At 41.0% G+C, this 22,678-nt stretch overlaps 1 protein-coding gene across 4 annotated transcripts in view; it reads left to right on the plus strand.

Annotated features, from left to right (window-relative positions):
• Nucleotides 1–22,678, plus strand: part of FGD3 (FYVE, RhoGEF and PH domain containing 3) — a 184,924-nt gene that overhangs the window by 138,722 nt on the left and 23,524 nt on the right. For all 4 annotated transcript variants that reach the window (XM_045024952.1, XM_045024951.1, XM_045024953.1 and 1 more), the window contains exons 8-15: nt 2,116–2,254; nt 3,033–3,091; nt 7,100–7,246; nt 8,000–8,092; nt 9,250–9,329; nt 9,737–9,767; nt 10,291–10,392; nt 17,812–17,874. In XM_045024952.1, coding sequence (XP_044880887.1) covers nt 2,116–2,254; nt 3,033–3,091; nt 7,100–7,246; nt 8,000–8,092; nt 9,250–9,329; nt 9,737–9,767; nt 10,291–10,392; nt 17,812–17,874 — 714 coding nt within the window. The remainder of the gene's footprint in view (nt 1–2,115; nt 2,255–3,032; nt 3,092–7,099; nt 7,247–7,999; nt 8,093–9,249; nt 9,330–9,736; nt 9,768–10,290; nt 10,393–17,811; nt 17,875–22,678) is intronic.

Consider the following 22,678-nt stretch of genomic DNA (forward strand, 5'->3'; position numbering starts at 1 on the left):
CCGAACTTTGAAATACCCGCTGCTTCCTTTTAGATGAAATGGATTCTGAAGATGAGAGACATGGTGCTTTATTCTTAGTTGTAGCAGTAGAGCTGGGCAAAACACTTGCATGTAAAATCTCACCAGTTTCTTCCCCACCCCATTCTTTGTCCAAATGTTGAATTTTTCAAATTTTCACTTCAACATTAATTATTGATTTGTCCAAAAGTAACATCCACTGACTCCGAATAGGGGTCATACAAATAGATTGTAAGAAATGATCCCTGCCCTTAAGAGTTTACAATCTAACTAAAACAAGATACAACTCACCCTCTTGTTGCAATGAACACATAGAAGAAATGGTGTGTGGGTGGCTATCACTGAGAAGGAAAAGTGACTACATAAGAAGTGGTTGTATGGATTAATTAATTGTATATGCATTAAGAGAAAACAAAGCACCTGATTTTCACTGGAGTCTAAGTTTGACTTCCTCTTATATACTGAGACCTGTCTATGCTCACTTTGGTGCACTAATGAGTCTACATGAAATGGAAGCAATTGGGTTTTTGTGATTGCAGATTCTATCAGCTGTGCTTGAGCTTACAGGAGTTAGCAAATCATGTGTGTACATGTACTATCACACATACACTTGCATAAATAAAAGAGTTATATAAAATACCCCCTTGTTTAGCCATGATCAGTTGGCAGTTTTCTGTGGGCGTCCTAGTAGAAGTGAATTTTAATGAAGGATTAGAAGGATGACCGGGTATTGGCTTTGAGGGCTAGTTTAAAGATGCTGTTGGAGGCATGATAGAAGAAGGTGTGAAGATGCTTGTTGGGGAATTGGGCAAAAGGGCAACAGAGCATGTCATCCTTGTGGGGGGATGCATGATGCAGTAAGATACAAAAGCGAATAAGGGAGTAGTATAATTCTCCATTTTACTTTTCTCCTCCTGGAATCTTTAATTCTTTCCCTCCCAATCATGGCATCTGAGAAATGTTATGCTGTAGAACTTTGAAGGATAATAAATTCAGCTCAGCCACTATAAACAGCAATTGTGTTCAGTACATGGTGACAGATTATTTTTAAAGTAAATTTACATCTTTGAATTACTGGAAAGATGGCTAATATTTTTCTGTCAGGCATTTGTCTCATTATCTCCCAGAATCAGGCAAGTCAGCATTATGTCTTCAGCTGTAATATTTATGAGAAATATTGGAAATACTTGACACAAGCATCTTTTGGCTGAGGAATAGAATACAGAAATTAATGTGGTGGGTTGAGGGGATGCTAGTATTCAAACAGAAATATGTGACTTGACCAAAACTTGGTCCAAAGGATTTATTTTACTAGATAGGCTGAAGTAGTAATTCCATAGAGGAAAGATGTGTTTGTAGTTAAGAGACTACAATTGAGGAGTTGTGGACTGAGGAGTTGTGGGTTCAGTTCATGGCTCTTCCAGAGACTTCCCATGTGCCATGGAACCAATTACTTAATCTTTCACTGCCTCACTTTGCCCACCTGTAAAACAGGTATATTACTTCCTTACCATGAATATTGTGAATATAAATACTTGGCATAGTATAAGTACCATGATGATTGGGGCCTGATGAGTGCCTTGATAAGTAACCATTTAATAAAGTAATATGCATGCTCAGTCTTTAAACCAATCCCAGATTGGTCAAGTGAAACAGGGATGCAGTATCATGCTTTAGAAGTTTATACAAATGACTTTTATTTTCAGTCTTTGTGCTGTTTGTACAATAAATGTTAATAAGGGAGAAGAAGTATTTTTGTGCCCCTGTGTTTATTGCATTAGTCATATGATTTCTGATTCCACTTGGTCTCCTAGGGCCAAGTTCTAACAAGGGACCCACAAAAAGTCTTGTACACACCAACGCAGGAGAAATTTAAAAACAGGAGAATGACTGTAAATTTATAACAATTGGTAGAGAAGTAAGGGCCAACTGTCTACATTAAACACTTCTTAAAAACTGACTAGATTTTAGATTGACAGTGTCCCTTTATTTGTGTGGGTGCAAATGTGATTTTTTTTTTATTGCAGTTTGAGTTGGGGAAAAAAACATACAAAGAAACAACATAATCCTTACATAATTGTTTTCTGTGAGTTACAGAAACAGGATGTGTGTGGGAACCTGACATTGCAGCATCACATGCTTGAGCCTGTGCAGAGAATTCCTCGCTATGAGCTTCTTCTAAAGGATTATCTAAAGAAACTTCCAGAAGAGTCTCCAGACAGGAAGGATGCTGAAAGTAAGTGTAGCTTCTATGATCTGCATCATGAATGTGAACCATGTTGTTGGGAGGAATCATGTTCTTGTGTAGTCTTGACTTCAAAGTTCAAATGTTATTAACAGTAAATGAGACAATTGTAGATGCATAGACTGAATTAACTGTTTGAACATGGCAGAGAAGCTATGCTAGATGGAAATCACAGTTCTAAAAATCAGGACAACTTTACCAAATAAACAATGACAGCATACTATAGTCTATACCAGAGACACAAGACATTAAATTACCTTTCTGGTGGTTTGGTGGAGGAAAACAGAAATTGTCTGAAATGTGAGTATTTTCTAGGGATTCAGGACCACATGACATTAAGCTGGGAGGGAAAAAGAATATTCCTTTATTGATTTACAACAGGTTGGAATCATCTCAAGAAATGCAACGCATGTAGGCCCTGATTCAGCAAAGCACTTCAGCACATGTGTAAAAGGTCTTAACTGGGACTTAAATTACAGTTTTATGAAAGGGAAATGGTTCCTACATTGTCAGTTTTCCCCTTTGTGTGCTGTTTTGCTTCTTGTCTGGACTTGTAAATAGAACAGGATAAAATGAAATATCATTTACATGCCTGCTAAGCATGCAAATGTGATTCTATGTATCAAGGCTTACAAATGTTCCATTTAATTTAGGGGAGCACAGAATTCAGCAGGTCTTTCGCAGCGGAAACTTATATATCAGGAAAATAAAAATTGTGCTATTAACTGATAGATTTAAGAATGTATAACTGCTGCTACCTTTATTGCAGAATCGCTGGAGCTCATTTCTACGGCAGCAAACCATTCAAATGCAGCCATCCGAAAGATGGTGAGTAGAAATTGTGTAATGGAATCATGATGTGACCCATTAACTGAGATCCTTGGTTCAGTCAATTATTCTCTTATTGCCACATCTTCCATTAAAGAAAGGCTTTAGTTCTGGGGAAATTATATCAGACTTAAATAGAAATTGAGGAGCCTTATACCTGTGTTCCATAAATGCTCCTGCCATTGTTACCACACACTGAAGTTTTTGTGTGCCAAGATTTGATATACCTCACATCAGTCTCAAAACAGAGGCAGTTAAGGAATGTGGGAGAGATGAGGAAGAAATATTTGCAAAAAAAGGTCTTTGTTTTGCACTGAAAAATTTTGAAACTAGACATTTTTTTTGACCAGTTCAACTCAAAGTGTGCCTGCAATTTTTCACATGTAATTTTCTGGGCATACAAAATCTCTTTATTTGTGCCTAGTCTTTATATGCGTAACACAGTGGTCCCCAACCTTTTCGTCTAGCGGGAGCCAGACGAAGGACCATAGCGGCGGTGGATCATCCACCGAAATGCCGCCAAATTTCTGCGGCATTTCGGCTGCAACGCCTCTCGATGACGTCGCTTGTCGGTGGCAAGCAGCATCATCAAGAGGCGTCGCCACCGAAACGCCGCAGAAATTTGGCGGCATTTCTGCGGATGCTCCACCGCCGGCCAGGATGCGGGCACCGCGTTGGGGACCCCTGGCGTAACAACGTCTAGTGTGCGTATTCAAAGTTGCAGACATCACTTTTGAAAATGTAGTCCTATGTATCTAAAGTTGGGCCACCAGAATTAGAGATGACTTTACACTACCCTCCTAAAACATAGGGTCACATTTTCAGTGAGACTTCAAGCTGGCCTCCACAGACCTGTTTGTACACTAATAATTCTGCACAGTTAAAATAAGGGAGGGGGGCGGTTTGTACCTGCAGATCGTATCACTTGTGTGTACGCACATGGATGTGTCAGAGGTCTAAAACACTAAACGCTACTGTTCATGCCCATGGACTATTTGTGGATGCAGCATCATTGTTGTTTTCAAAATCAGGCCTGTAGTATTCTACGTAACAGTAAAATGATCTCAAGAAAACACCCTTTATTCTATAAAGGGCATACTATCCTCTCTTTTAAAGGTTGTTTTTGCATAAAAATGTTTGGAAAAAACACTCAAAATTACCACCATACATTTTCACCCTACGTAATTTGTATTATATTTTTCATTTCAGATTGTCTTATAATATGATTTCTATTTTCCCCCATCTATATATCTGGCATTCTCTACCTTTTTCTCATGCTCTTGTTACTTTGAGTAAAATAATTCTAGACAATGTGTTGAATAACACACTTGCACCTCAGTCTGTCCAAACTAGAGGAATTAGTTGTAGCTTCCTCTTGTCAGCATGGCTGGATGACACATTATCAAATCCCCACTTCCTCCATCCCCGAGACATCATCAGACTACTTTTCCTCTTGCTGGTAACCAGCTAATGTCTGAATCCTTTCACATGTAAAAGGGTTCAGGAACCATCTATTTCTGTTTGATTTCTGTTTTTTCCTAGCTTTTCTCTCCTATAGCTTTTGGTATAAATGTTATCAACTTTGTGTCTACCTTCTCCGCTGCTGGTAGCAATTATTTCACTAGGCTCTAGGGCCACAAACACCAGATATTTGTGCTTATAGTGGAGGAACATATTTTATAGACCTTCATTACATCTCATATGTGACGCAACCACCCCATTACCACACTGGTGGGTACCATATAGAAATATAAAGGGATAATGCAACTATCAGGGGATGTATGGAAATAGAACTTTCCAAGATATTCTTCTCAACTCTGAGTGGTCTGCAAAGAGATCTGGGGTGAAGGTCATTTACTTTATTCCACCTAACTATAGCTGGCCAGACCCTGAGGTCCTTACTCAGTTTTAAACCAGGAAATTCCCACTGTAGGCAGTGAGTTCCTCTACAGTTAACGGGATTTGCCTGAGCTAACACTTAGGAAAAACTAAATGACGAGCTCAGGGTTTGGCCCAGTGGCTCATGAATTTGTTTTGTCCCCTAACACGGAAACTTGTTATCCCCAGGATGCCCTCTTTTACTGCTGTGCAGGGGTTGAGGCACAAGAAGTGCTTTTGGAATGTAGAGGGGGAAGATAGGGGTCATACAGGGCAGTGTAGCATATGGTGGAATACCCACTGCTAAAGGCTGAATCCGATATGGTGCACGGGAAGTAGCATGCAAGCCTGCTGCTAATGTATGGATCAGCAGACAAGATCAGGCCTTAAACATAATACAACCAAAAGGAGGGCAAGAACTCTAGCAAAATGCTCTAATTCCTAGACCTGGATTAAAAAAATCTCGTCGATTTCCCTTTCATAGGTTCACAACTTTTGTAGCAATGGAAGAAATTATAACAGTTGCTTCAAAATTTGATTACAATAATGTATCTTGCCTAGCATACAGATAACTCTTAGTATTTTGTACTGCCCACTACCACAAGATTGTCTGAGCTCCTCCTACACAAAATGGATTGGTAATAGTGGATTTCAAGGGGCCTTGGGCTTGTCTCTCTTTTTGGAACATAAAAACTCTGCTTGGACTATGGCCTTTTGTTTGGTTGGTTGACTTGTTTGTTTGGGGTCTTATTGTTTTTGTTTTTGCTTTGCTGTTTATAAATGTGATTTATTTTTGGAGTGGGGAGGGGGATGTCTGTTATCTATGACAGAGTGCCTTAATTGAATGAGAGAACACTGTACCAAACTTTATTAAGCACTTCCAAAACCCCAGTTTCATATGCATGAGCAAATGCAGATATTCAGTGCACAGGGGCTTGTATGTGACTTTTTTTTTTTTTTAAACGTATCCGTAAAAGACTTTGATGGAGCATATCTACCAGCTTGCAGTTTAAATGAACTGAAACTCCCCAAACACGATTGTTTGGCTAATTTTGCAACTGCTTGGAGATTTAAGAATCTTTCCTGTTTCAATTTGTTAAAGCTATTGAAAAACTGTAGTAGTAAATGCCGGTGGATGAACTAGACAACTTTACAAGACTGATCAATGAGCAAGGAAGTTAAGAATGTTTACAGGGTTGAATATAAAGCAGGCATGTGGTGGTGGTGGTTGTGCTGTAGAGTTGAAATTCACTCCTGTGGAAAGATCCTCACCACTGTTTATGCAACAGTTAAGTTACCCTAAAACCATATTTTGAGAATTTATGTAGGACTTAAGTGCTGCATAGGCTTTGTGCTGGCACTCATAGGGTAAATTTTACCCTACGGGGGGGGGGGGGCAGTTCTTCTCACTCGGCATAGGAATACAGAGTTCCTCTATCGAGCCACCATAAGCTCAGGTGCTAGAATCTTGCAACCAATGCAGAGTAATTATGTGCATGGTGCTGGCAGGTGGATCTCGTTAGCACGGATGACAATACAAGAGAGGGTGGAGTATTGAACTGAGACTGAGAGTTGGAATAGAAGGGATGACACATGGAAACACAGGAATCGCCAGACTTTGGGAGAAAGCGTAGGCTGAGATTTATATTGTGTTATTGTTGGGTTACCATTAAAGCCAAACTCCAAGAAAGAGTTAAGTGTAAACTACACTCTGTGTGTGTGAGCTCTGTTTGGAGCAAGGTAGGAACTCCAGCTGCTCACAGTGTGATGCTGGTTCATTCACTGACTATACTGGACGTAACATCCTTGCTTTCATTGATACGTGTTTAATATTGGATAGGAAAGAGTCAAAACCATCCAGATAATTTCAAATAGACTGACCAAAACATGCAGTTGTTATATTTCAAGCAAAGAGTGAGACAAAAGTGAGCACAGTAAAGAAGTGAGACTGTTGAAGGGTATGGAACAGCAATATATTTTTGAAGGTAGATCTTTCATCCTCCTACATAATGTATTCGTTTCCAGGCTTATTTGGATAGTACTCACAAAAAATGATATTTTGGGTAACAGAAGTGAAGTAACTTTAACAAAAATTGCTGATTGGGTAGACATTACGTTCTGCACTTACAGGAAAAGATGCACAAGCTGTTAGAAGTATATGAGCGACTTGGGGGTGAAGAGGATATCGTTAACCCAGCCAATGAACTCATTAAAGAAGGCCATATCCAGAAACTCTCAGCTAAGAATGGCACAGCTCAGGATAGGTACTTGTATCTGGTGAGTTTCTTTGCAATTTATTCACACTCATGTATTCAATGTTACTGCTATGAAACATTTTCTCCTTTCCTCTCTCTGATCACAGTCCAAAATGCAGTGGCCAGCTCTGCCCAGATGCCCCTCCACCCTCTCTTCTCCTTAGATTTTTCTTTCCTGTTTGATTTGTTTAACTCTCTGAAACACGTTGTGTAAAAATGAACTGCATTAGATTATTTATAATAGTGGCATTTTGTTATGAGACACCAGAGCCCTGACCCTGAGTCATGATGCTTTGCAATCAAAATGTGGATCCCTTCCTATCTGTATCATCTAGCCCAGGGGTGGCCAACCTGTGGCTCCAGAGGCTCTTCAGAAGTTAATATGCAGCTCCTTGTATAGGCACCGACTCCGGGGCTGGAGCTACAGGTGCCAACTTTCCAGTGTGCCGGGCGGGGAGTGTGTGCTCACTGCTCAACCCCTGGCTCTGCTACAGGCCCTTCCTCCACTCCACTCCTTCCTACCCCCTCCCCTCAGGCTGCCGTGCCCTCACTCCTCCCCCATCCCCCTCAGAGCCTCCTGCTCACCACGAAACAGCTGATTGGGAGGTGCTGATCACTGGGGCTGCCAGTGGGTGTGATGCACTGGGAGGGGGGGGGGGAGCTGATGGGGGGGCTGCTGACTTACTATGGCTCTTTGGCAATGTACATTGATAAATTCTGGCTCCTGCTCAGGCTGCCCACCCCTGATCTTGTACATATCTTTTCTCCACTACAGTTTAACAGCATGGTGTTATACTGTGTGCCAAAACTGAGGCTGATAGGCCAGAAGTTCAGTGTTCGAGAAAAGATGGACATTGCGGGCTTGCAGGTTGGTATCTACTTTTTGTGCTTAATCGCAGTTCTTCTCTATAGCCAAAAGGGCAGTGACGCATTGGCTTTGGGGCTGATGCCAGTCCATGGCTGGAAGTTGATAATACTCCTGACTATAAGGCAGCTAGACTTCATCACAGAATTATCTGCCTGTGCTAGTCCATTAGCTAATTCTGTCACCCTGGGGAGCTAGGCTGTCAGTAACAGTGCAATTCCGATTAAGTTGATGGTGTCACAGCAATCAGCTTTTTCACTCTTCAGCTTGGGGTTTGGTTTGGAAATGAGCTCAAACTTCGAGGCCGAAGGGCTGGTAAAATGTTGTCAGGAAACCAAAATTAGTTCAATATCCTCAAGAGATGTACCAATAAATGCTGGTGTCCATGGACTGGTTCATCTGTGAGCTAATGCACTAGTTTCCTACACTCCTGTCAGATGTACTGTGGAATTTAACAGTCAGGTATATTTCCTCTGTTACCTCATCAATAGAAATATTGTGCTGCATGTTTTCTATGCTGACCTCTTGACATACTTCATCAAGTGATCAAATGTTCTGAGTGTGAGAATTGCATACAACAGAATTGCCAATAACTGTGGCTAGTATAAAGTGGGAACAGGGGCATCTCTCTCAATTATACATCATTGTAAAATACGCGATACGACTCCTTCAGACCCAGGTTTACCACACTGTCGTTCAAACCTGGGAGAGGATATAGCAGCTCATTACACATACCTAAATTGGAAGCTCTTACTGAGTGTGTGTGACTTTGAGCATAGGTAGGCAAGTAAGGTCCCTGACTGCTGCTTCCCCTCCTGCACAGATTGCTGTGAGATGAATGGGAAGGGGCAGGGAAAAGGCGAAATTTTGACTGCACCCAACTTACAATGTAAACTTTTTGTGGTATGGGACCTGATCCTGTCCTGTGTTTGTACAATGCCTCACACAGTGGGATCTGGTTCCATGACTGCATCTCCTCTAGGCACTACCACAATACTAATAATACATAATAATAATAATGAAAAGAATCCCTCCATCATTTTAAGCTTTCTGCTCTATTATTTTTGATAGTCACCCCAGCTTGGATGTTTAGATGGTTGAATGTAGTGTTTGGGAATAGTTATAATGAAAAATATAAACTATCAACTTGCTTTTTCCAGGTCCAGGAAATTGTCAAGCAAAATGTGACTCATACATTTTCGATAACAGGAAAAAAGAGATCCTTGGAACTCCAAGCTAGGTACAATGTTTCTTCTGACTTCCAAAGTCTGTGAATAGGCACACTTTATTTCTGAGATAGGGACATGACTATGCTAGAATGACCTCGTTTCAGACCATGAGATCAATAACAAACATGATAAATTACACTGCAGGTAATTTTCTGCTGTTAAATCAAAGCATATTAAAGTGCAACATTGATTTGCATTCATTATTAAACAAACAGTTTATAATGGGCTGGTAGATTGAATTCCAGCACCATGTCATGAATTTTGGTAATTATTATTTAAGGTCAACATTATGAATGTTTATAAGGAAGCTGGTGTAAAAGTTAAAATTGTTTCTGGAAATAAAACTGAGAATATCAATATTTTGACTTACTGAAATACTAAATTTAGAGCAAATGTATCTTGTCTTTTCTTTTTACAGGACAGAAGAGGAGAAGAGAGAATGGATTCAGGTTAATAAAAAAACATTGTTATACTGACGGAAATCCCCATGTATCCAGCTCATTTCATTGATAACATTCTCAGATTTGGATTATGAACAAATGGAAGTTGTATGTAAGAAATAAGGCAGGGTGACCTGGAGGGCTTAGTATGGAGTAGGAAGTCCTGCATTCTAATCGTGGCTCTGCCACTGACTTTGCTGTCTATCTTTGTGTAATCCACTTTGTCTCTCTGCCACAGTCACCCCATCTCTAAAATGAGGACAGCAATCCCTAAGTGCAGTTAGGAGGAGAGGTCAGCTCCACCAGCCGCAAGAGAAGACCCTGGTTTCTGAGATTAGTTAGTACGTACCTTGCAAGTGGAAGACTGATAGAAGACTAAAAATCTTGTAAGAACAAAGAATTGTGACAGTTAGTTTATCCGCCTCTCAGTTTTCCACTAGAGCAAAGATTCTGCCAGTTTTCCTGAACCAGAATTTTTCCAGGACACACTTTGTGACCCATACTTCTGTCTTCCCCTGGCTTTTTTTTTCAGGTCATTCAAGCAACAATTGAAAAACATAAACAGAACAGTGAAACATTTAAGGCTTTTAATAGCTCCTTTTCTCAAGAAGATGAGCATCTTCCAGACTCTTCGGTAAGCATGAATGATAATTCTGCCTGTCCTTATTTTTCATAAGTATTTTCCACTGACCTTTTTCCTGGACTCATATACAACTAATTTTTTTTTTAACACTATAGTCCTATTCTTGATTTTTATATTACATTGTTATGCAGTGCAGACCCATTTTTCTGAGTCTCAAATTTATGTCAGTCATGGTTATCCAGCCATGCAGGTATGGAATCAAATTACCCAGGGTAATTCAGTGCAGTGATGTGTCAGTCATGTTTTCCAGACTAGTAGCTTATTTGGCATAAGAGGTATAATTCTTCAGTGTTCTGAGTGGTTGGCTGTCTGGAATGAAGTTTGTGCAACTGAGTGGTTTTGCACACTATCTTTTTTGAGAGATGCATTTTGTTGGGAGTTTCTTCCCAGCTGCATAACTCTTACAGAATAGTCCTATAGAATTGAATAGAAAAAGGTAACTTTTGCAGAGTTTTGTAATGGTAACATCCTAAAAAATTTAATAGAGAATGATATGTAGATCCTAGCAATAGAGTTTTATGTGATTGTTCAAAAACACCTGTAGAGAGCCACCTTTATTAAATTCTGCACATTTTAAGAGCAGTGTCTATATTAATTTTTATAAGGGTTCATCATGTTTAAATTCTGTAGGACTTTTCCATAAGGGAAGTGGCCCCTCTGGTACTTGGTTTCAGGCAGTCACTCGAAATTGATAATAATAAAGACCAAGGCCAGGGTCACTTTAAAAAAAACAACAAAAAACCCACACACAATAGAAGGGGCCTCTGAGGGAGGGAAATGTCCATGTGTATTCCAAGTAGAACTGACCCTTGGAGTCATGTGACTTGCCCTTAGGACTGGCAGATCTCAGAGCAGAGAGTCTAGGTCTATCCCTCCCAATTTCCTTGAAGTGCAGATCTGTTGGAACCTCCTTTTTCAGGGACTCACCTTTCCTAGGCTGCTCTGATGCCCATGAGGGGCGCTCTGCAGAAGAGGCAATGCAGCTCCATGCAGCATTACTTCTGGGGGTAACTTCCCCAGAGCCTGAGTGAGGGATGTTATGTATACATCTCATCCCAGCATGGCCCCTGGACTGCAGGGAGAGGTCTACACAAGGTCCAGAGGTGGGTGGATGATGCAGTGGGAGTGGGTGAGCCCTCCCTTCCTTGATGAACAGATAGGATCTTTTTGCAGAGTTTCTTTCACGTGCCAGACAAGGGACACAAAGTAGCCCCAAACTATTCATCACTTAGTAATACTCTGTTTAAAATCAGAATTAACTAGGGGAAAAACCTGAACCCCATAAGCTTATATTTAAGTTCCATGGGCTGCTTTCAACGCAGAAGTGTTCAGATAGAGCATCCTCTTATTAATGGCCAAATTAACTAGCAGACTTTCCCTATCCAAATAGGACTGACTGATTTCTTCATAATTATATCTTGCTTCTTAACCTCCAGTTTACTTTGAGATTGTAAACACCAGGTAGCCAAGTGTTCACACACTAGTAGTTCGTAAAAAGACAAACAGGGAATAAATGATTCATTTCTCCGCTGTGATGCGAATGCAATATACACGTTAATTTCCTCTGTACCAGATTGCTCATCTATATTTTCAGAGGAGCAAATTATCTGTATGATCCACTTTGAGATTTGATGTCAAGCCGAACGTGCAATCAATTGCTATCAGTTAAAAAGAGCTGAAATTGATACTGTAAATATGGAAAACTGGACAAATACCAAGAGCAGCAATTTTATCACATCATAGGTATCTCATGTAAGTTTGCCATCATCATGAGATATTAGACAGATCAGGACACATTAGAGTGAGAAATAGATGACTACTTATCCTCACTTTCTCTTGTATGACAAGAATGACTGCATTCTGACTGGCTATAATTTACGTTTATATCGGTTCCTACAAATGATGTGACTTCTGTTGTGATCCATGTTCAGTGCAGTACATTGGAGCAAGTTGTTTGCTCATCTGTCAGGGCAGAATGAGCCCTGGATCTTGCAAGCTCAAGGGAAGATCTGAAATATGTTGAGACTCCCCACACTATGAGCTTGGCATCCAGTATTTGTGCTGAATTGGCAGTCATTAGTGGCTGCTGCAATGCACAAGAGTCAGTCTTTGGTGTAAATTCATAGATGACTCCTAACACTTTTGTTAACTGAATTCCCATAATCAACGGTCAATGACACGACTAAAGTGTAGGTTTTTACTTACTATAATGTACATTAGGCTGAACATTTCAGTTATGCAATAGGGATGCTGAGGAATAACTGAACTAGGACTGAGTGCAGCTTCCACCAGAGCTTGTCAGTGCTCTTCCGTTGCCAGCTTGGAGGGCTTCTGAGGAGTGATTCAAGTGCTCCCAACCTGTATATCTAGTGAAGTGTCTAGCCCCTTCTACTTTTAGGAGAGAGAGACCAAGTTCAATGCTGAAGTTGGATCCCAGCATGGCAGTGCATTGAGTTCCCCACTGACTGTACTAGTATTTTAAACTGAGGTTTAAAGACTTGATTGTAAAATATATATATTCTTTTTACTAATTTTAAAAATCAGGTCAATAGGTCACCCCGAGTCTGTGATTGTTCACTGACAAGAATCTGTATGCTAGTGTTCTGCAGATGCAAAAAGGCATTTACACATTCAAATAAGACAGTGTGGGCATCAACCTCCAGGAGCTCCAAGTGCCTCTTTTCTGCCACGAAATAGATGAATGTACATTTTTATGACCAAGAATTAGAAAGTCTGAGTAGGACGTAGCAAAACTCAGTTTATGGGTTGTTGGCATACCTTTGCAGGATCTAGCCCTTACCAGGCCGGAGAGAATGTTGCATGTAAGGAAGTGTAGCTGTAGGTGTCACTGTTTCAAAACAGTTCTGAAAATGTGCATGCCTGTTCCAACTTCCTCTCTCTTCCCATTATCAAATCCTGACCACTGTATCAGAAAGGCAGGGGTCTGGGTGGTTCTGGGAGGATGGTGGGGTAAGTAAATGGGCTTGGGGAAGGGTGCTATTGTAACCTTGGCCTAGTTCTGCCGCCAGGCTTATAGGTATTGCTTACTCAGCAATTTCTGATATAATCTGAAAAACGGGCTCCAACCCTGAAAAACAGTTCCTGAGCCTCTCTCTTAACTGGGTATTGTCATTGTTTTTAACACCCACTTGTTGTGTCTCTTAGTATGTTTGCATAGCACCTAGCACAGTGGGGCCATGACAGTATAAATAACAGAGTAATCATTGGTTTCAGAGTAGCAGCCGTGTTAGTCTGTATCCGCAAAAAGGACAGGAGTACTTGTGGCACCTTAGAGACTAACAAATTTATTTCAGCATGAGCTTTCGTGGGCTACAGCTCACTTCTTCAGATGCATAGAATGGAACACGCAGACAGGAGATATTTATACATACAGAGAACATGAAATGGTGGAAGTATGCATACCAACTGGAAGAGTCCAATCAATTGAGATGAGCTATTGTCAGCAGGAGAAAAAAGCCTTTGAAGTGAGAATTGAGATGACCCATAGAAGGTGTGAGGAGAACTTAACATAGGGAAATAGAATCAAGTAGTGTAATGACCCAACCATTCCCAGTCTCTGTTTAAACCTTCGTTAATTGTATCTAATTTGCATATTAATTCGAGTTCAGCAGTCTCTCTTTGGAGTCTGTTTTTGAAGTTTTTTTGTTGCAAAATTGCCACCTTCAAGTCTGTCACTGAGTGGTTAGAGAGGTTGAAGTGTTCTCCCACTGGTTTTTGAATGTTATGATTCCTGATGTCAGATTTGTGTCCATTTATTCTTTTGTGTAGAGACTGTCCGGTTTGGCCAATGTACATGGCAGAGGGGCATTGCTGGCACAGTCATTAATTCACACCTTAGGAAAGATTTGTTGAGTGGGTGAAGATTGAGCCTGGTTATTGGCCAGTTGTTTTTCCTCCTCCCCATCAACCCCAGGATCAGAGCAGCATCAGTTTTGAAGGAGTCTCTGAGTCATTTGAGATTCCATTGCAGCACCACTCCTTTAGATAGAGGACATACATGGGGGGTTTTTTCAGTCCCCATTTGCCAGAGTTAAGGCTACGTAAATGTCCCCTTATTAAATAATATAAGTGTTCCCAAGCAAAATGACTTTTTCTAATTAAGTCACAAAAGGCTACTGACCCACAATGTGTGGACAGAACACAATGGTGGAAGTAAGCTAAGGAAGAGCCTTAGTTCCTCTTATGCTGAGAGGCTAAACTCTGTACACGTGGGCCTCCCGAGGTCTAGAAGCTGAATTCCAGCACTGGCTGCGTACTGCAATTACTTAGTGCCTTCTGGATCCTGTTATAATAATGATTCTCTGGTGGAGTCGTTTAGACAAATGAATGAAAAATGATCATCCTCATAGGACACATTTTACAAATGTTGAAAGTAACATTTTAAAAGCAACTTCAGGGCCATAACTGGGGATTCCAAATTGGCAGGAGTACATGTACATTTTCCAGTAGGAAGGGAGATAAAAAATATTTTTCTCTGGAGAGAGAACATTTTTTCCACAGCGGCTTTCTCTCCAGAGAAAATGTGACTGCATGCTGGGATGGAGACATCTTAACAGAATCTTAGAAGTTGCAGTTAAAGTACTGATGGGGAACCTATGTCACCAGCAAATATCAGTTGCCAAATGACATTGTACTGGAAACTGCATGGATACTGTACCTACCTCCCTGGGGATTTAGGACTTAGGGTAGGTCTATACTCACCGTCTGGGTCGACGCGGTGAGTTCGACTTCTCGGAGTTCGAACTATCGCGTCTAATCAAGACGCGATAGTTCGAACTCCCCGCGCGCTCCGGTCGACTCCGGAACTCCTCCACCGCGAACGGCGGTGGCGGAGTCGACCTTGGAGCCGCGGAGTTCGACCCCGCCGCGTCTGGACGGGTAAGTCAGTCGAACTAGGGTACTTCGAGTTCAGCTACGCTATTGGCGTAGCTGAACTTGCGTACCCTAGTTCGACCCCCCCCCCCTTAGTGTAGACCAGGCCTTAGTGTATTAATGTTGGTAAAGCTCTTTTGAGATCTTCTGTAGCTTAAGGCTAGAGTGCACCTATGGGAGGTGATCAGTTTCCTGGTGTATGTTTTACATATACAAATTTTTGCTTGAGGCTGTTGAAGTGCTTTAGGACAACTAAGATGATTTCCCCCCACCTGGAAGGCATTCTCCACATCTCCATCAAAGCTCACATCCCTCCCACCCCATGATATATATACTCTCTCGAGCCCTTGTGTTCACAGGCTTCATCCTCCTTGCCATCAAGGATTAATTAAGACTCATCAGTGCTGCTCCTTAACTGATTTGATAGAGTTCTTGTAAGACCCAGTTTTGCTGCTTTCCCTTCTTGCAGAGGAGGGATAGCTCAGTGGTTTGAGCATTGGCCTGCTAAACCCAGGGTGGTGAGGTCAATCCTTGAGGGGGCCATTTAGGGATCTGGGGCAAAAATCTGTCTTGGGATTGGTCCTGCTTTGAGCAGGGGGTTGGACTAGATGACCTCCTGAGGTCCCTTCCAACCCTGACATTCTATGATTCTAATAAGTATGTTGTCTCCAAAGACAGTACTGTTGCCCCTCCCCGCAGAAGACAGCACAGCTGGTTGGGTACAGAGAGGTCAGCATACATTGCATTGTCCTAAATAGGTGTAATCCCTCTCTCAGCTCTTTCTGGGGTAGTGCCAATCTATCATTCTGGGTTTGCATTGATCTAAACCACATTTGTACAAATTTTGGCTCCTGTTTGCCTTACAGTGTTTGTTCTGAGCAGTTGTTCGATTATGTTAGCATATAAAGGGTTACAACTAGACTTCAAATTTAGCAGCTCTTTCAGTGCTAGTATTTTAGTCCAGTAGCCGAGTCAACAATTCTACAGCACAAATTGTTTTTACAACAAAAATAAAAACTTACTGCTTCTAATTAAAGTTGGAAGATGTAGTGTAACTAATGGATTTCTCTGAGCCTATAGATTTGGTCCCAGATCTATGCATTATATTACATGTGTTAAAGTGGGTAATGCGGATGGCATATGGGTGTGATAGGTAGGGGACTTAACGATAAATAGGGCCTAATCCTTCGAGATGCAGAGCATCTTCTACTGCAGTTTAAGGTAACAACGGATACAGGTACTCTTCATCTCTCAGCATCAGGCCTGTGTTTATAGAAATGTGGGGCTGGAAAGGGACCTCAATAGGTTATCTCTGGTCCATTCACCCACCCTGAAGTAGGAATAGGTATACCTAAACAGTCCTTGGCAGGTATGTGTCTAACCTGTTCTTAAGCCTCCCATGATAGAGATTCCAGAGCCTCTCCTGGAAGCCTATTCCAGAGTTTAACTAACTCTAGTTAGTTTTTTTTGTTTTTTTGTTTTTCCATCTAATATCTAACCTAAATCTCCTTCGCTACAAACTGGAGTATTATGTAGTGTCCCTACAAGTTATGTCCTTGGTGGTTTTGATTTGATATTTTTAGCTTAATTAAATAAACTGTGTACATATGTTTACATTCTTGGAATGTCTTAACATGAATCAGCTATAAAAACACTTAAATGGGTGAAATCTGTACCAAGGAGCTACACTTCCATCTTAGGGTTCTGATTGTGACGGGTTGGATCACAGAAAACTGCTTGGGGCTGCCAACTGGTGTGCCAAGACTACCTCTGTGCCTATTTTCACAGCCAGCTTGGGATTCCAGAACCTTGCCTTGTTTGAGCCAGACACTCTTGTCTACTGCAGACATAGACCCAGGTCTGAACCATGTCCCCTAAAAGCTGCAGGCTTAACTGCAAACAGCTTAAGAAGTGTTCTTGTCTCCAGCACTCAGATGCCCAGCTCCCAATGGGGTCCAAACCCCAAATAAATCCGTTTTACCCTGTATAAAGCGTATACAGGATAAACTCATAAATTGTTCTTCCTCTATAACACGGATAGAGCAATATGCACAGTTATTCCAGTTATGTCATATATACATTCATAAGCATATTTCCATAAAGCCTTATGGGGTGCAACATCACACTGATGACTACACAAACTACTTTGCTTTTTTGGTTTGTATTATAAGAATCAATGTAGCTGTGGAATTGAAAATCTGCCCCTTTTTGTTTTATATGTGTAACCCAAAACTTCTCTTCTGTTGAAGGTGTCTGTCATAGGTATTTATTGTGTGCATGCACATTTCTGAATGTATAAACAGACCTTTGTAATTCAATGCCATCTGCAAAGTCACCCACTTTATTGCCAGCTGAATATTCCAGAGTAGTTGAATACACGTGCAATTAACATATATTCATAATCAGAACAAATGAGGGGTTAGAAGTGCATTATTCCATGTTTTGATTTTAATGATTAACATAATTTAAGAGCAATCTCGATACTGAAATGTTCTTTGTGATTTTCTTTTCCTTCAGATAGTAAGCACCAGCTCTGTAGAATCTATGCCAGGAGCAGATGGCATCAGTGCATCTGGAGGGGTAAGTAATCTTGAGATTAACATTTTTGTTTAGGCAGACTTTAAAACAAACAGAGTTCTGCACCCTCTCAAGCGCTACTGCTCGTTGCTTTTCCTCCTCCAACCCTGCCCCTCCTCCACCACTTGTGTGTAAATTATACCCACAAGCGCTCATTTGCTGATGTAGAATTTATATCATCTCTGAATTTGACTCTCTAGTTCTGGCTAAACTCACCATATGCCGTGTGAACCTAAACTGAAGGTCATTATTTTTCTCAGTTTTTTTAGAACTCTGGGTTATTTTCCCCATTCAGTGTTGTTATCCAGTCATTGACTGGTTTCAGGTAAATGTGTTTGCAACTGTATAATTGAACGTCAGCTTAGAAGTAGAATTTGAGAAATAATTAATCCATAGTATGTTTCTCATTTATTTCTGCTGAGGGCGTCGGGTGGTGAAAAGGTCAGTTCTTTAACACCCTGGAAGATTGGCTACTGTGCAAGCCAAATATTTTTCATGACAATTTCAACACAGTCCTCATAGCCCTTTGATGTCAGCTGCTGAGTCATTTCACCACTTCTACTCTAATAGGGTTTGTGCACTCATTATCTTCTATCTTTAGTACACTCTTCCCTCCCATCTAAGACCGTCTACCAGAATCCCAGATCTTCAGGAAGGGTCTTAGATACTGCATGACCACCTTCAACAGCAAGGGCCCTTGCCAAAACTTATCCCGGTTTATTGTGGAACAGTCAGAAGTGGTCTTTAATAGCATTATTTGCCCAGTGCATGGACTGCAGTCTCCAGGCAGCCTCACATTCTGTCCCTGTCTCCTCCCATCCACTTGTGTAATAGTAGATAGGTTTTGGTAGTAGAACCTTAAGTGTCCGTGTTGTCCCTTTCTGGAAGCAAATGAGAGATGCTGCATTGCAGCTCTCCTCCTCCTTCCCCCCATTTACTCCCTCTCACTAGTAGGTGGCCTTCTGTGGTCCAGCTACCACATACGTACAGAATCAGCCCAGGAATGCATTTAATAGGATGATTCTCCAAGTATCTTTGTTGGGATTGGCACATTGTTAGAGCTCTGCCCAGGAGACACATCCTATTTCAAAAATCAGTAAGCAAAGGGTTAACAGTTTTGTATAAGTCAGTGTGTTGATGTATAACACCAGATAAGGGGAGTTGATATAGACAGTTATGATTAAATTAATTACTTTTAATTGAAGTGTACAATTCCTTAGCTGTATCACTAACAGCATGTTATCTATTAAAAATGAAAGACTTTTTGAAAACTAGCATAGTTCTCATTATTTATGTTTGTTAATGTTTTGCACTTCCCTTATAAACAATGAAAATCACATGTCACTTCTGTTTTTCTTTATAGTTAGTCATACATTCAGTGCTGCAATGTTTGGGTTGCAAATATTACAGAAAAATATTTGTTTTAAAATAATTGTTTCAATTGTAATTTTAAAAAAATGGAAACATTTCTCTTGGTCTCGTGTTTCATAACAAAATGTTTTAACTAGATCTAACTTTTGTTCAAAGTCCCAATACATATTTGAGTCCAATTACTTTTAATACATATTTGTGTAACAATGGATTTGAATGGTATGTCTTGGTTTATTTAATAATCTTCCATAAAATTATATTTTAAAGGAATTTTTTTTTTAAATAACATATTTTAGCTGATTAAAAAATAATTCATTGTTCCTCAAGCTAATAAGGCTTATGTTCCCCTGTCTACCTAACAATGATTGTTTCTCATTGTGCTATATTTTAACACAGTTGCGTGACGGGAGAGTAACATCAGCCTGAACTGTGTTGCATGTCACAGTCTTAAGTCATATTTGATTTTAATTGTCACACCTGTTAAGAACCATCTCAGTATTCGTGTATGTGGAAGTGCACGGATTCTACTTTAATCTTATCCATGTAAACCACTTCGTGGTAGTGGTGGTCAGCAAACTAGTAGTTCCCTTCTATGTTTTGCTCAGTTTAATGAAGAAATACAAAGAAGAATAAGACTTATTTGAAGTTTATTACATATTAGCATAGCCAGATAATAAAGAAATAATGGAAGAAATGCAACAAGCATACGAACACTGCATGATGGTAACTGCTTACAGCCAACATACAGTGCTCATTATACTTTTGTATACTTAAATTCAAACCCAACCTGCAGTTCCTAATATTCAGTATAAATGTCTTACACATACAGAAATTGGTATATGGTCAAGAATTACATAACTTAAAACAAAAAACCCTGCAGTACAAAGTGTAAAACATACTATTTTTAATATGCGTTAACTCCATTTCACGTAATTCAACACATTTTCAAAGACTCATGCTGAAAGTGTGTGTGTGTGTGTGTGTGTTGATGAACAGGTAGTTTTCACATGGAAAATATGTAACCCCATAAAATGGGAAGTGAGCTTGGAAATACCTCTGTTGTTCATTCACCTGCCTATATGAGCACCTGATTATCAGTTTGAACTCCTGCATATAACATGCATGTGCAATTTAGGGGCTTATATTTTAAACAGGGCTGTCGATTAATCATAGTTAACTCATGCAATTAACTCAAAAAAATTAATTGCGATTAATCGCAGTATTAATCTCACTGTTAAGAGAATACAAATTGAAATTTATTAAATTTTATATATATAATCTATATATCTTGTATACTGTGTTGTAATTGAAATCAAAGTATATATTTTGATTACAAATATTTGCACTGTAAAAATGATAAACAGAAGAAATAGTATTTTTCAGTTCACCTCATACAAGTACTGTAGTACAATCTCCTTGTCCTGAAAGTGCAACTTACAAATGTAGATTTTGTTGTTGTTATATAACTGCACTCAAACACAAAACAATGTAAAACTTCAGAGCCTACAAGTCCACTCAGTCCTACTTCTTGTTCAGCCAATCGTCAAGACAAACAAGTTTGTTTACATTTATGGGAGATAATGCTGTCCTCTTCTTATTTATAATGTCACCAGACAGTGAGAACAGACATTTGCAAGGCACTTTTGTAGCCAGCATTGCAAGGTATTTATGTGCCAGATATGCTAAACATTCGTATGCCCCTTCATGCTTCAGCCACCATTCCAGAGGACATGCTTCCACGCTGATGATGCTTGTTAAAAAAATAATGGATTAATTAAATTTGTGACTGAATGCCTTGGGGGAGAATTGTATGTCCCCTGTTCTGTTTTACCTGCATTCTGCCATATATTTCATGTTACGGCAGTCTCAGATGATGACCTAGCACATGTTGTTCTTCGTTTTAAGAACATTTTCACTGAAGATATAACAAAATGCAAAGAAGGTACCAATGTGAGATTTCTAAAGATAGTTACAGCACCGGACCCAAGGTTTAAGCATCTGAGGTGCCTTCCAAAATCTGAGAGGGACGAGGTAGGGCGCATGCTTTTAGAAGTCTTAAAAGAGCAACACTCCGATGCAGAACTACAGAACCTGAACCATGAAAAAAGAAAATCAACCTTCTGCTGGTGGCATCTGACTCAGATAATAAAAATGAATATGCGTTGGTCTGCACTGCTTTGGATTGTTATTGAGCAGAACCCACCGTCAGCATGGACACATGTCCCCTGGAATGGTTGTTGAAGCATGAAGGGACATATGAATCTTTAGCGCATCTGGCACATAAATATCTTGCGACGCTGGTTACAACAGGGCCATGCGAATGCCTGTTCTTGCTTTCAGGTGACATAGTAAACAAGAAGCGGGCAGCGTTATCGCCTGCAAATGTAAACAAACTTGTTTGTTTGAGTGATGGGCAGAAATAGAAGTAAGACTGAGTGGACTTGCAAGCTCTAAAATGGTACATAGTTTTATTTTTGAATGCAGTTTTTTTGTACATAATTCTATATTTGTAAGTTCAACTTTCATGATAAAGAGTGCATTATGGTTCAATTCACCTGAATTTAAAAATACTATTTCTTCTTCGAGTGATTGCTCCTATGCATTCCATGTAGGTGTGCGCACTGCGTGTGCACGGCTCTTCGGAACATTTTTACCCTAGCAACTCCGGCGGGCCGGCTGGGCGCCCCCTGGAGTGGTGCCGCCATGGCGCTGAATATATACCCCAGCCGGCCCGTCCGCTCCTCAGTTCCTTCTTACCGCCCGTGACGGCCAGTTGGAACAGTGGAGTGCTCCTTTACCTCCACAGCCCTAGCGTTTCTCCATTTCCTACGTGTACATAGTTGGTTAAGTTAGTTTAGTTGTTAGATTAGTTGAATAAGTTTAGTTAGATATAGTATAATAAGGGAATTAGGGGGGTTTAGCCCCTCTTCTTCCACAACCGGTGCGGGCTCATGCCCAAGGCACCGGGGTTTAAGCCCTGTGCGGCTTGCCAGCGGCACATGCCTGTCGGGGACCCGCACGACTCCTGTCTGCGCTGCCTCGGGGAGACCCATCGTCCAGATAAGTGTCCCATCTGCACGGCGTTTAAGCCGAGAACTAGAAAGGAGCGGGACACTCGCCTAAAGCAGCTCCTTATGGAGGCGACACTTCAACCTCCCGCGCCGACCCCAGCGGCACCGAAATCGTCATCGGCGCGCAGCGCACCGGCGGCCCCGAGCCGCTCCGGTACCGAGACTGCTCGAGCTCCGCAGCCGGCACTGGCGTCCCGGCACCGTTCCCTCTCTCCAGCGAGGAAACGGAAGACGGCGCAGACGGCCTCTAAGCCGCATGCTACGGGACCGCTTGCCCAGCCACCACCGGCGCCTCCGGTACCGGCTGCGGCGGTGCACAAACCGTGCGCGGTACCGTCGACTCCGGCGCCGCAAGAGCCGTTGAG

Source organism: Mauremys mutica, chromosome 7 (genome assembly GCF_020497125.1).
Source record: "Mauremys mutica isolate MM-2020 ecotype Southern chromosome 7, ASM2049712v1, whole genome shotgun sequence".
Classification (NCBI taxonomy): Eukaryota; Metazoa; Chordata; order Testudines; family Geoemydidae; genus Mauremys; species Mauremys mutica.